General features: G+C 36.7%; 1 protein-coding gene across 4 annotated transcripts in view; it reads left to right on the top strand.

Moving 5' to 3' along the window:
* Positions 1-15,468, top strand: part of LRMDA (leucine rich melanocyte differentiation associated) — a 936,738-nt gene that overhangs the window by 544,528 nt on the left and 376,742 nt on the right. The window contains exon 6 of one of the 4 annotated variants that reach the window (XM_065551697.1): positions 7,812-12,186. The exons of the other annotated variants lie outside the window; for them this stretch is intronic. Coding sequence (XP_065407769.1) covers positions 7,812-7,886 — 75 coding nt within the window. The 3' untranslated portion in view covers positions 7,887-12,186. Of the gene's footprint in view, positions 1-7,811; positions 12,187-15,468 lie in introns of those variants that run through there. 4 annotated transcript variants of the gene reach the window in all.

Consider the following 15,468-nt stretch of genomic DNA (forward strand, 5'->3'; position numbering starts at 1 on the left):
ACAGATTGAATAAATGTATACTGTAAGACAAGTAAAACTTGATACTGCACATATATATTAAGACCTTGGTCATGTAACTGGATTGGCTAGCTCAGACCCTTGCACACATGCAGAACTCCATTGATGATGATAGGAGTCCTTGTCAGCAGATCCAGTTACAGGATTGGGGACTGAATTTGTCAGTGGGTATGCACTGGTTCTTACTGGCTCAAAATTATGTCATTATTCATATGGTGTCATAGGTCTTCACAGTGCATTATGAACATAAGAAGAAACGCTATCCCTGGCCATGGATCTTATAGTCTATTATAGACAGTTAAAAAGTATTGAGAGACCATGCTGTGGTGAAAAAACTGTGGAGGAGAGAGGGAAACAGTCCACAGACAGCAATTCTAGCTTTTTTTAAAAATGTGGCTTTTAAAAATCCAGTCATTGGCAAAAGAGGGGCGGCAATGGGGAGCAACAAGGCAGTGATAAGTGTTGCAATGAAAGATGGAGGAAATGAGTTTTTAAGGGTGCCTTTAAAGGAAGTAGGTGGATTGAAGAGAGGATGTTCCAAGTGTATGGGATGGTGACTGGGAAACAAGGTATGATGCTGTGAAAAACAGACAACCCTCAAGAATAGTGGAGAGGATAAGGTGGACAATGTAAAAAGTAGAATATAAGGAAATGATGACAGTAGAAATGTAGATAGGAGCAGAGTTATGGAGAACCTGGGAAGTAAGGAAGATGAGTTAGGATGTGATTCAGGAGGAGACAGGAAGTTGGTAAACAGACTCAAAGAGGAGAGAGAGACAGTCCTAGTGAAGAGAGAGAAGATGATGATTTTTGTAGTGATGTGTTATATGCATGGGAGAGATGGGAGGTCATGTGGCCAGAAGAAAAGAACCTGCAGTCATTGGGGCAAGAAATGACTGATGAGTTTTTAACAGTGGGGATAGAGATGAAGGTATGGTGATGTTAAAGTGGCAAAGGAACATAGTCTTCTATGTCTAACCTGGTTTATCTCCACCTGACGTGAGAGGAAGATAGACTCTTGAGGATTAGAGATTTGTGTTATGGAGGAGAAGAGGGACTTTTCTTCACTGTTTGTTTTCATAGTGATGTTTCTTGAAAAACTAATGTATTGTAGCTCTTTTTGAAAGTTATTTGGATTGGATTTCAATATCCAATACTTCTGTCCAAGACACATTATGGAAATGAAGTCTCTTTCCAAGGATTTGTGCTTTCTTTTTATTTGTTTCTGAGTCACGGAATCAAGGTCCTTTTAGTCATTGATGATCCAATGGCATTAGGGGTGTTAATCCCAGAGCCCTGGCCAAATCCCAACGCAGGTTTTTACCTTTTGTCCTAAACTGTTATTTAGTGTGGCAGTGTGCTATTTAACCAGCTGCTGCTGTGTACCTCAAAGTTGGCTGCATTTCAGTGGTACTGTAGGTGAATTGATTCCTACATAAGGCTTATTAAATATTTGTAAAACACTTTGAGATTCTCTGGCGAAAGGCACTCTAGGTATTGTTCATCATTAAAATACATTTAAATGAAGACGTTAACTTGACAACTTGTTTATTACCTTTGTTTTAAATTTTCTACTCTCGGATTTGTTATATTTCCTATCTGTTAAGATTGTCTGGAAACTGAGAGATCTTTCAGTATGGAACCCAGTAGAGTGTCACTAATGTATCCCTGACAATAGCATCCTCTAGACATTATCAGACTCTTCGGGTTTAGAACGTGGACGTTTGTCCCGTATTTCACCTATTCACCAAATTTAACTACGTTATTCAAGGGACTCTTGATATGTAGTCACTGGGGGCAGGGCCGGCTCCAGTGTTTTTGCTGCCCCAAGCAGCGAGAAAAAAAACAAAAAGCCCGCGATCGGCAGCACTTCGGCAGCAGCTCTACTGCCACTGCTTTATTCTTCGGTGGCAATTCTTCGGCAGGTCCTTCCCTCTGAGAGGGACTGAGGGACCTGCCGCCAAAGAGCCGGATGTGCCGCCCCCTTCCATGGGCCGCCCCAAGCACCTGCTTGCTGCTCTGGTGCCTGGAGCTGGCCTGACGGGGGGTGAAATCCTGACCCCACTTAAGACCATGGCAAAATTCCCATTGACTTTAGTGGAGTCATGATTTCAGCCCGGTTTTATTTTTCAGTTTTGTTTTTCGCTTGTCGTAGGTAGGATGAGACATGGCATCAATATGGCTGCGTTCTACTTTTAGTTCTTGCTTCTGAGAGAGGCACACATGATTGGATTGGGTTTGTAGAAGACCTCACAGACAAGCGTAGGAATTTCTTTGTATGTCATAATCTTGATTAAAGAAAAGTTAGTTCCATTTCAAAGACACTTTTTATATGACATTTGTGTGAATCTGGACCAGTTCATCTCTGTATTCTTTCCTCCCCCATGCTAGTGCTTTCCCTGGATTTTGAGGCATGTTGATCCTGAACATTCTCTAAATGGTTGCCCGTTAGAGTGGTATTCTCAAGTGCAGAGATACACACATTCTTTTACAAACCACTGAGGAAAGCTGATGTAATTTCGCAATTCAACATCATGGCCTTATTTCTTTTGGGAGATAAAATCGATGGCAAAACAACAATAAAAGACAACATGTATTTTGGTAAATGTGAAATATCTGGCTCAGAAGTTGAGAAAACTGTCATGGCTATGTTTTCATATCTCATTTGTTTTGACTGTGATGAGATGTGATATGGCTGCCATAATAAGCTCTGCAGGGCATGTACACACTTTGTCTTAAATTGCCTTCATCATGCTACTGACCAACCAAGAAGGTCAGCAATTACTAGGGATTGCAGATGAGCCTGCTTGCAAGGGGCACTGGAAATTATAGCACAATTAGATATTATGTTTGCTTTTATGTTCTTTACAGTGGGGTGTCTTACAGTAACAGACAGGGTGCTATCAAAAAGGAGGCAATGCACTATAATTACAGCTTTCTTTGATGTTAATTTAGCCAAGTTCACTGGCATTGTCATTGATAGCAATTATACCAAGTGTTTTCTGCAAGGGTATTTTAACATCATTTTATTTTTCCTGTGTATTTTTAAATATGATAGGGTTTTTGGCTATGTTCCTGGAACTGGAAATCATCATTTCTTACCAGCCCAGAGACCTAATATTGCCACGTATGTTCTTAGCTTGAAGATTTTTCTAAGTAGGAAAACAAACCAAAGAGGGTTCTCGTATTGCTGCAGGGCTGCAATAGTTGTCCTGGTACAGAATTATAAAATAATTTGTTTGTGACTTGTAAGTCAATGAAGCCTCTCCCTTTCATTTCTTGTTTGGTGTCTTGAGTCTTTTTTCTCTAAACATTGGAAAATAACTGGAATCTAAACTTGTTGGGAGTTTGACCCAGTACTTGTGCAGTGAACTTGTCCTGTGCTTCCACAGAATATTTTAGTCCCTCTCCCACATACTTCCTGCCTACCCACTCCCTTTGTTTACTTTTCTGTTCTTTGTTTTCAGTCAGTCTTTTATGCTGCCTATTATTCCTGGAGCAGCCTACCTGATATTGTGTTTCAAATGACCACACTTTCTTCTGTTTGAAATCTCCGCCTCTTGTAGCTCACATCTGCTCCAGAGCTGATCAAATATAAGCTTCCTATGAAATGTACTTCATTCCTTTATGATAATGACATTTGTACATTCAATTTAAAAAGTCACTAAAGAAACCAAAGCACAAACAGCTTTTGCCTCTCCTTCTCTATCTGCCTCCTTTTATTTACTATTGTCCTCCATTGACCCTCTGTGTCTGTCATTCTTATGTCTATAATAAAATTTTAGGTCCTGATCTTGGCAATTGTGTGCAGGTGGACTCTGATGTCAGTGGGGGTGTGCCCAGGGGCAGCAGACCCCCAGCACACAACAGGTTGTAGGATCGGGGCCTTAAGTTGTAAACCCAACAGGACAAGGACCATGTCTTTATGTTTACATGTAAAATGCGGTACAAATGCATTGTGGTATGTAAATAGCACGTCACAGACCCTTCTTGTGATAGAGGTGTTCCGGAGTGGACTACTGGTTTTAATTTTGCTCTGTAGATTAGATGGGTGAATCTCAAAATATTTGGAGCAGAAGACGATTAAAGAGTAATGTGGCTTGTATCCACCAAAATTTCGGGGCTTGCTTCCTGCTGCTCCAGCCTTGCATCTTGAGACACGCTCAGGTCAAATAACATCAGAGAAAATATGATAATCCTCCCCGAAAGCAGAGTCCAAATGTCCTGTATGACCTCTAGAAATGACAGGGATGACGCTACCACTGAACACGCTCCGAAGTATCAGTTATTTTGTCTTCAGTGAGGACGAAGATCATAACTAGTCCACAGGGCAAAAACAATTTTGTTTATAAGTTATTTTAGCCAAAAAAGCTACTAATTTGCTTTCAAAAAGCACTACCCTTCTTCCCTCTCTCCCAATCTAAAATTACCATTCTGATAGGTTTTTTTAGGCCAAAAGAATTTTTTTTAAGGCATAAGCAATGATAATGGCCCTTTCAGATTATGTTTAAAAAGCTTCCATTACTGCTCACTTTGGCAAAGAAAAGGGATGGTGTGAGATCAGGCCTGATATAAATGGATGTAAATTGATTCTCTTCATTGGGTTGCACCTGCTTCCACCAAGGCCAAATTTGGCCTAAACTCTCTGGTTCAGAGTCCAGAGGCTAGAGAGAGCTAGTGGCGGCCTCGTGTTTTGTTGGAACGCAATGAAAATAAATTCATCAATTTTGTGCCTGGTTGCAGTGGTTAATGCCAGTTACAGTTTGAGCTAATCAGGCCTTTTACTGAATATCTAATTCCAGCTTCAATTCAAGTCAATAGAAGATTTTCCATTGAGTTCCATCTCTGGATGAACAGGGTCATGATTTGCATGACTTTGGGTAAATTTCTCTTTCAGGAACAACTGACAGAAATTGGGCTTTATAGATAAAGAGCTTGATTTGTATGAGGTGCTGAGCACTCTTATTTCCTTTTTGAAGACACTTTGAGCTGAGGGTACTCAGTATTTCTCATCTCAGGAGGTATGAAATGTGCATAGCAAGACCTGTGAATCACAATCACCTCTGAGAGTTGATATTTATCTAATAAATGAAGAATGTTTCAAAAGTAGCAGTGTTTTAAATATGCCATAATAAGGAACAATCAAAGTTTTATGAGCTAGGATCACTTTTAGAGCCTCTTGATTTCAGTGAGCAGCTTTCTGTTGACTTCAATAGGAAATCGATTGGACCCTTAATTCTGCTTAAAATTTATTTTAAAAAATTTACTGAAAATATATTTTTACACATGCATGTTTCTCATGCATTCATCATCACTGTATGTAGGTGCCAAATAAAATAAATATTCAGCATTGTCTTACAAAAACATTACTCTCTGTTCCACCCATGGTAGTGTGGTGATCTATAGATCTTCTAAAGTATTAAATTAGAGCTGCCTCTGTGTTTCTATGTTTTTAATTTATAGTCCAGAAGCTAATGGACATGAACCTTCATTTCATGTACATACAGCAAACTAGCATGTAAATCTCACCCTGGCAAGTTTCACCAGCAATTGTATTTATTTAAGTTAAAATAAAAAAAGGAAGTAAATTCTAGACTGAAAAATTAGCAGACTCTTCCCCACCCTTTCCACATTGTAAGACTAAATGTACAACTTTGTTCACATAACTGCTACAAACAGTTCACTATGTAAGCCAAACGCTCTCTAATGCAGTAAAATTAAGAAATAATATGCTTTGAAAGTGATTTATGAGTGTGGTTAAACTGCCAGATTTACAAAGAAATAGTTCAGATCTTGGGAAGCCTCAGGAGTCACGTCAAAAATGAATTTGACCATGATTTAAACTGCTACTTTTCTTACATGACATTTAATATGTGTACTTTGGAGGCCCATATGTCTTTAATAAAATAGCATTAAGTTTTAAATATAATATGAATGCAGTCAGTTTCTAAATTCATAACCTTTTCCACAACTCCAAAATGCTAACCAATAAGGGAGTCATACATGCAATAAAACATAAACCTTAGAAAATAGCTTTTTATTAAAACAGTTAGACAGTTGGCAGCTGTGTTGTAATGTAATAAATACTTGCAGCCAATATGGGTTTATCAGTCTTTGTTTACACTGTAAGCAACTCTGACCAGACAACTAATTATAACTTGAGACCAGAGGTAAAAAAAAAAAGTATTTATACTATGTCCAGTCAATGTATATTTGTTAGGTGACCCTTATAATGTTAAGAAAAGTAAGTTGAAATGCTACAGTATGTTTCCCAGTTGTATTTGTACAGGGATATTCCATTTATTAGTGAGCTTATCCTTTAAGACTGTTCTGAAATATTAAGTATTTCAGAAATTATGAAATATATTGACAATATACAAAGAATTTTAGTGTTTAGTAAATGGAGGCCAAGTAAGTTTAGCATTTCATGAAAACAGAAATAAAGGAATCTGCTTTATACTGAATTTTATAGTTGATAATGAAAGAATGTTAACATTTAATGGGTATTGATTTGCAATACTAGATATTTAATTTATTTAAAATGATATTTCTTAAGAATATTTTTGAAACAGGGGCTTGTGATATCAAAACCAAATTTCCAAACAGGTACTGCACTACGACAGTTTGAACTTTTATTCAAAACAACAAATTCTGGCTTGCTTGCTATTCTGTACATTTGTCCAGCATAAAGACTACTTCATAGCCCTGCTACTGTAGTGCTAACCAAATATTCTCTGAGTACAACATTGTAATGAAAGCTATTGAACAGGTATGAGAAGTCATACAGTTTAATAGGAAAAGGTAAATTTTATGCTTACTATTGAGAGGGGGGGGGGAGGACACTGGATTGCAGTACATTTCCCTTCCAAAACACTCCCAACTGTCTGATTTTTGGTTAGTGTGGTTCTAGAAAAAAATATTAAAAAGTCTGCTTTGAGAAATCACAAAGCATATATTCAAATGCTAAACTGTAGTCCTCCAGAATTATGGGCTTCCCTAGAGCATCCAGAAAATTATTAACAGCATGTAATCCAGCTCAATGTGAATGCATCTTTAGTCTGTTAGCCAAATCTTTACATAATACAAATCATTCTACCTATAAAGCACAAATATGTTATTGTTCTCAACAGGCAATTTAATGCAGCTATAGGGAGGAGAATAAGAGAAAAGAAGATTACAAGCTAGCTGATCATGCTTTTATTTCTCTTAAATCTCTCTGCATTGCTCTGTAGTTATACTTGTTGAAAGATTGTATGTAACTATGATGTCTATATGATTTAGAAAGCAAATCATCCTAAATATGAAGTTTCATTGGGTGTATTTTTAAGTGATTTTATATATTTATTGCAAATGTACATTTTCCCCCAGAGCAGCCCTGAACCTATAATCTTTTTTTTTGTAATTTTTTGAAGACTCAAATTTCACTATAGATAGCTCATTTATATTTGCCATCCTGTTGTGCAGCTTTATTCATAGAAGAGCTATTAAAGTTAATCATTTTCTGGGTTTTTTATCAAAAAGAATATTAGAGTTAACAAAAAGTAAGTGTGTGTTGGGAAGAAACATTCTCTATTGAAATAATACACAGCCACCTTTTGTTAACAATGTCTCCTGACATACTTAGGGATCAGGAATAAACTATGATGAGCACTCAAAGTTTAACCAGTAATTCTAATAACCAAAAAGTGGGCTTTTAAAAAAAACACATTCTCCAGTATAGATGGGACTGCTCTTTCTCCGTTGTTATTGCATGCTGTCAAATTGTTTTCTTTGCTATGTCTTTTTACCACCAGGCTATGGAGTGTCTCAGTGAAGTGAAAGGAAGACCTGAAGGATGTTACCGCCTTCCCCACAGATTTTTAGTCTGAAGTTCTGCATTTGTATCTATTACCTGCATTTGTTTTTTCCACAGCATACCTGTCACTGTCACATATAAGTGCTTCTTGATCATCAACCCCTGGACCTATGTGTAAATAGTTCCGAAATGGATGGCAAACCATTGTCCTGACACTACATAGTTGCCTACAGAAAGTGTTTGTAATAGTTTTCTGTAAAACAAATTCAGTGAGATTTTTCCTCCCCCTTTTAAAAAGAAAGGTACCAAGTACCAACTCTAGAAAAGTAAAGTCCTCTTTTGATGCAGAAGAATAGCTGTGACATTGGCAGTGACAATGCAAGTATCCCACACGCTCCCACACAATTATGAATCCACCAGGCCCTAGAGGAAGTTGAATATAGCTCTAGTGGAAAAACAGCCCTTCTGGATGGAGAGTCTGTACTGCTTACATATTTTGTAATGAGCTAAGAATAAATTTGCCTTCTTATGGGGTAGTTGAAAACAAAATATAGAGGTTTGGATGGTGCTGCTGTTAGAGAGCAATACTGACTTTACATATATTTTGGGTTGGATTTGTGCTTTCTCTTGCTCCACATATGACCCTATATACCTTCCCAGAGACCTCTGGCAGCTAAATGAACTTAGAATCATGGAATCTTTTGTATTTGTCTTATGCTGAGGTAGCTAGGACATTAAACCATCACTCCAACTCTGCTCAAACTGATGACCATGCTTCCCTTCTATAAAGGTACCTGTTTTTGTAGGTTGCAGTAGAGGAGAAGAGGATTGTTTTTACGTTATAGGGTGGTGACTGTTAATATCTTCATAGCTTTAATGAATATTGCTGTGATAACATTATTGATTTCCAAATGACAGATCTTAATGGTGACAGTGCAGTTTTGGAAGTTGTGGTGGTGTAACTGTAAATTGGAAAGAGCATTGTATGTTTTGTACTGAATCAATGGGTTTTGAGATTTCTTTTTAAACCTTATTCTTTTTGAGTTGCATTTTTGTGAGTAGTCCCATGCACTCAACATAGGTAAAGGCTGCAGAATTGGTTCCATAATCCTGTGTTTTCTGGTAGCTGCTTGGTCAAGTGTATCAATTGGAAAGTTAGAGTAAAAAGAGAAACTGAGTTAATTAAAATGTCTGTCTATATAACGTTATATTCAAAACCAAAAATATATCACCTTCCTAAATATAAGTACAAGAGCAGTGCTGAGCAAGAACAATCTTCTGGGTTATCATTGGGCAGGTAACACATTTGATATTTGTTGTTTATTAGCCTGTAGAGAAGTGGAAGATAGTAATTTAAATTAGAGATATAAAATACTGATTATATGAGGTCCATACTGCCTACCAGAGCAATATATATTCCCTCAGTAAAAGACACATTCAACGTTGAATGATGCAACGCTGGAAGGTCACTTGACAGCTCCAAAGTAGGGAACATACCAGAATGAAAGTATTTTTTTCTAATAATGTATGAAGCTGATTTTGGAGGTGGTGGGGAACAAATGAGAAGACAAGAATATGATATTTCTATAGTCACTTCCATTCTACTTCTGCCTTGAAATGAAGATTTTTATATTCATCAGTTTCTCTGGAGAAAGCTTCTGAAAAATTGCTTATGTGAAATGCCTTTTTCTTTTATGGCTACACATGAGCCCCACAGTAATTTTTTTACTGGAGGACTTGCTTGGTTCCCTTGAGATGAGATTTTGGGTAATACCAAGCTTCTTTTTTTCTTTCTTTCTGTCCCCTGGCAGAATATGGTTTGGCCTTTTGGAAATTACTTAATACGTGGTTCTCTTCTTCTTCAGAGTCTGGCCTTCTAGATTCTGCCAAGAATCAAAGGCCAGTGGCTAAGAAGGCACCATAGTGGCTTTACTTAAGATTTATGGGGCTCTAATTAGACCTAAAATTCAATAATTCAAGCTCCATAAATCTCCCACTATGGTGAATTTTCATGCAAGAGACACTGTGGTCTAGGGGACACAGAGCACATAACTGGAAGCCAGGAGTATTCTTAGGAGTGTTACAGTTTGGAAGTAATTGTGTTGTAATCTGGACTTTCCAGAAGTCCGAAAGGAAGGATAATTGAAGTTTATTTTCAAGTTTTTATTTAGCTTGGCGATGTCCATTGAAAAGGTATTTCTAGATAAAACATAAAATGGACATAAACTATCACAGACTGGAGGAAAGAGTATACAACTAGCAATGAGTCATATGGTGAAAAGGGCTATATAAGTATCTAGATGGATAGAAAGAATGTGTGTTTGATTCCAGGAAGGAGGGACTTTTATGTTTCTGTACATTATCTGACTTGATAAAAAGGATGTCTTAATCAAATGCTAATATGCAACGTAAATTAAATTTATCTCAAAAGCAGATATTTAATTTATTTAAAATGATATTTCTTAAGAATATTTTTGAAACAGGGGCTTGTGATATCAAAACTGGCTAATTTCACATTACTCTCAGAAATGTTATTCCCAGATGTAATTCTGACAGGTTAAGGTAGATCCATAGTTGTGGCTGACAGAAGGTCAAGCAGCTTCTACTGCATTGGGAAGAAGGCAAACTGTTCATTTATTCTGTAACTCAAGTGTTAGGACAGTTCATTTTTTGCCGTGTGTGGGGGGTGAAATTAGCAATAGCAAAACTTCCATTGACATCAGTAGGGCCAGGATTTCACCCCAGATGTTTACTATCTAACATCATTTTGTTTCTGCTTTCTCTCCTGCATCTTGCCAAGAAATACTGCTTTTCTTTAATGTAACCTGAACTGGTGTGGATTCTTTAGGTCTGAGGGAATTGTATGCTGGAGCTTTACAAGGAAACGGATCTCTCTCGCCTTTTGAAGGAGAAGAGAGAGAATAACATGGGGAAGGCAACAGTTTTTCCAAAAGAGTAGTGGACACAGGAAAACCTGCAGGTACCACTGCGAGCACAAGACAGTGAAATATCCTAAGGGTGTAATGCATCATTACTGTTCTAGGTGGGGGCTGGTCGTCTAGCCTTATAGGTATGATTGCCCAACACTTTCCATTATAAGACCTTGTTTTCTGTTTTATTTTATATGGTGTTATGGTTTAATCTCATTGTGAAATGGGTTATTCTAGTGCATTTTTCCCTGCATATATTCATAAATATTCTTGGATTATGTTATCATTCCTTCAGGATTTGATTTTTTTTTTTTGAGGGGGAAGATAAGAGCTGTGTAGTCATTGCAGTTTTTCATGTTCTTTCCTCAGTTTCTGTATATGATAAGGGTGTTTAAAAAGCCTTTGTCAACTCTTCTTCTCTTGCACAGTCTTTATAAATATTTATATAACACCATTAAGAAGAGCTAATCCATTAGAATGTTTTAGGTTAAGATTAGCACTCATTAAACCTATTTAGCCAGATACAAATTTGCTCTATTTAATAATAACATTAAAGAGACAGGGCTCCTTCATCAGATAGTTCTAGGATCCATATAAAAGGTTTATTGATGTATAACTATCAAATTAAACTTGTCTTAGAATTCATGGACGTGGCAGTCAGAGTAATTACTCATTTCATTCCTGCCAGATTAGCTTGTTTGCCCTCGAACACCAAAGTTCCTTCCATATGTCAAGATTATCATGGGATTGTCCCCCTTTCTTTATGCATATGGCTAAAAGTAAAAGGCTGATAGATGAATGCATCACAATTGATGCAGCTTTTATTCCTTTTCAATCCTTTCCTCTTCTATAATACAACATATAAATTGTTCCTGGTATTATGACTTTCATGTAAAAATATCACATTGATTTGCAGCTGATTGCATGTAAATATGTGTAGATCAGTATAATATTTCCTACCTCTAGGAGATGTGCTAGACAGGAGGGAATTAGGTTCCAAGTAGTAATATGCAGTCCACAATGTGTTTAGTTTGGATGCTTGCTGAAATTTATTAATGTCTGTTCAGGCCTTCCTTTGCTGTTTACATCCTCCCACCATCATCCCAGCCCAACCTGATGATCTGAAGAACAAAAATACATTGTCTCCTATGTGACTCAAGCCATTTCAGACCTTAGATATTTGATTAGAGTCCTGAAACATCAGAATTTCCTGATAACGTTGTCTCTGTAACCACAGCTTTAGGGGTGGGATTTCCAGCAGCCTAATTTTGGTCCCATTGAAGTCAATTGAGGTTTTAGTATTGACTTAAATGGGAGCAGAGAGAGATCTAAATTGAACGCCTTTGAAAATTCCACCCTAGATAACCTTAAGAGATCTGCAGGATGCGTATTCTTACTGCAGCTTCTTCGACACATTTTTCAAAGACAGTTCATGGGGCTTTACTTTGGATAACAAATCACTTACACCACTTGGTGATAAGCAAGGGATTTAATTGAAAGAATAGGAAACCAATGGACTACATAAATTTGACAAGAAAGTAAACAATACAAAACTGAGTAAGAAAATCATGTGAATTATCTCAGGAAAATGGAAAATATGAGCCGGATCATTTAAGATGAGTACATATGTCATTAGAAAATTGAACCAAGTCATTGAAATTAATTATGTAGGTGTTCCTCAGAATAGAGAGACTTTCTCAAAAAGTCTCTGAACTTTAGCTAAAGAAATTTAGAAAAAGCATGAAAAAAATGTGATATTGCATAATCATAATGAACCATGCATTCATGTCATCCAATTAAATGTGGTGTCCAACTACTTTGGCTTTTCTGTTGTCAAACCACTCCTAAGAAACAAAATCCAAACGTCAATTAGACCATGGATCAGAAGCCTCTTGTTTACACAGTACATGTCTGAAAGACAGCCTATAAAAACCAAAGTATAAAAGAGTGGTTCATTTGAATCTATTCTTCCAATGATGATCTGACTGCCGGGAAGAATCTGACATGCTATAACTTCTCTTCAGATGTTGTGATTATCTTGTAGGTGGCTTACAAGGAATCTACAAATTGAATTTATCCTGGCAAACGGGGGCAGGGTAGTATTTGGGTATGAGGCAGTAAGAAAATGTAAAGAAATTTAAATTTATTTCTCCAGAGGGATCAGAAAATGCTAGTTCACCATGCTGAAAATGGTAAGGAAAGAAAATGATTTGATCACAGAAAGGTTATGTAGCAGGAAGAGTCTTTGTTGAAATCTTTTTAGTGCTACAGAGTCCAGACCTCCTTGGAGACGTATTGTATTTCCCAACCACCTCACTAGTTTAAAATACATGAAGGCAATATATATGCACAAGAAACATGGCCAGATCCTTAGCTTGTGCCAACTGTCACAGCTCATTTGAAGTCAGTGGAGTTATCGCAGTTTACACCAGATGAGGATCTGCCCTAGGATATCCGGACACTCAGTGAACTTAGGTCCTTACTTCATGTTTTCACTTCAATATTTTTGTAGAAATTTAATCCCATTTAATAATTGTAACATTTTTAGCTCTGTTTAAAAAATAAGCCTTTCTCGGTAAATGTTGTTCACTGAACAGGAATATAACTATAAAAAAATTATATACTTAGTAGAAACTGAGATTTGCATTTTATGACTGTATTTGACTGGCTAGTATTAGGGATGATGGCTGAAACACTTTAAGTTTTACAAGTCATCTCAGTGATAACAAGAGGTCACACATCAAGGCCAGCATGCACAGATCAACCTCATTTGAAGAGCTGACTCATGTTTTTCATATTAATCATATGGAATTGCCTATTATGAACACTCTGTAAAACTCAAAAGGCTTTATGATTTTTAATAGCTACTGCAATAGTGACTTACTAGCTAATCCAGGACAAAATATGCTGCAATATATGCTTTGAGTATATGTTACCCTATCTTCCCAAATAATAGTACATAATCAGCTGTGCACTTTAAAAATTAATGTAATACATACTACTTTACATCTTCAGAGTAGATTTGGCATTTAACGTTTACTTATGACTTAAATTAACTTGATTAGTGAGAAATTTGCGAAGTTGAATCATGTATTAATTTTTTTCATGCATGTGATCTGTCACTTTGCTAACCTGTGAACTACAGTTACATTGCAACAATGGTAATCACCATGTAACTGCAGTTTATTCATACTGAAGACTGTCTTATTAGGATAAAAAATAAAGTTTGAAGTGACATTTTTGTAACGATTGGGATAAAAACTTTATGTATCCTAAATGTATTCAGTGTAAGACGTTTATAGTGGCCCCGGTGGAATGTTAATATACACTTTTATATAGATAAAAGAGGCAGGTAGGCTTGATTATATTATCCAATATAGAATACAATTTCTTTTAGAGTTTGAGTTTTGCTTCCTCTGTTCTAAATGTCAGAACCAGTTTAATATATATATTTTTTTTACGTGAATTCAGAGCTCATTAAAGGCAATGGACTGGCAGCATTGCAAAGAGAAGTTAGATCCACCAAATAACCACATGAAACTATGTCAGTGTATGTCCACCCCATCCCAAAATAATATGACAATATGCTTAAACCCTAGTCCGGAGACAGCACGTCAGTGGGTAAAAACCTCCAAGTCAATTCAGTTCTTGGCCTTTCTTCTGAAATTGCCAGCATGAATGCTAATAGCTGATGACTGTCATTAACATTGTGGGTGTCTGTCTGTCTAACTGGTGTTTGATACAATCTAATTATTTCATGTAGTACATAGAACAATCAACAAGAGGTCTTGGTCACTACTAATCTGGACTTGGATTCTAATGGTGGACCAGGAGCTAGAAGGGTCAATATTTAATTGTCAGTCTTTTGAGCTATCCAATATTACTCAGGTGTAGCTTGACTTTTATTTATTTTTATTAAAAATAAAGATTTAGTTTATGCTCTTGGAGGTACAAGTATGAATTGAAATTCTCAGACATCCTACAAGCAAGTCATAATGCATACTTTCCGCAAGGAAAATTTATCCCAAAGAAATTCAGTATTAGAAAGACCATTTTTAGTTTAGAGATTATTCTGACTCATGTTAGAACACCTCAAAATCTGCAGAAATTTTTTAGAGGTTTTGCTTTAGGTTCAGCAGCTTTTAAAAAGAAATCTGCAGGGGTTTTTTAATGAAAATCCATGCAGAAGCAGAGAAGAACATTAAAACGTATGTTGTTGCAGAGTGATTTTAAATAAAAATGACTTTTCATCAGTCATTGAAGAAAAGTGGGTTGATTTTTTTTTTTAAGTCTTTCCAATCCCTCCATAAATTCACTCTACCTGAGAGATCTTCCAATCTGTCAATTTTCTCTCTTTGCTCTTCTCCTCAGAGTAGTATGCTGATAGTTTGTATCTCGTTTCTGTGGAATGATCTTTCAAGGCTATCCAACTGTGCTGGATGACTCATATTATCTGGTTATTTCATTGCTGTAGTTCTAAGCAGAAAGTGTTCCTTGGAGCTATTGTCTGATTGCAGATTCTGGAACACAAAGCACTGGGCTGCTTTGTAATTTGAAGTGTAGACTTGCCAATAAAATACCTTTTTTTATGAAGAGGCTGATCTTCAGCTGATGTAAATTGTCATAGCTCTATTGAAGTCAATGGAAATATGACCATTTATACCAGCTAAGGATCTGCCACAAAAACCTATTTCTTTTCCAGAAATATTAGAAATACCAAAAATC

The sequence above is a fragment of the Chrysemys picta genome, chromosome 7 (genome assembly GCF_011386835.1).
Source record: "Chrysemys picta bellii isolate R12L10 chromosome 7, ASM1138683v2, whole genome shotgun sequence".
Taxonomy (NCBI): Eukaryota; Metazoa; Chordata; order Testudines; family Emydidae; genus Chrysemys; species Chrysemys picta.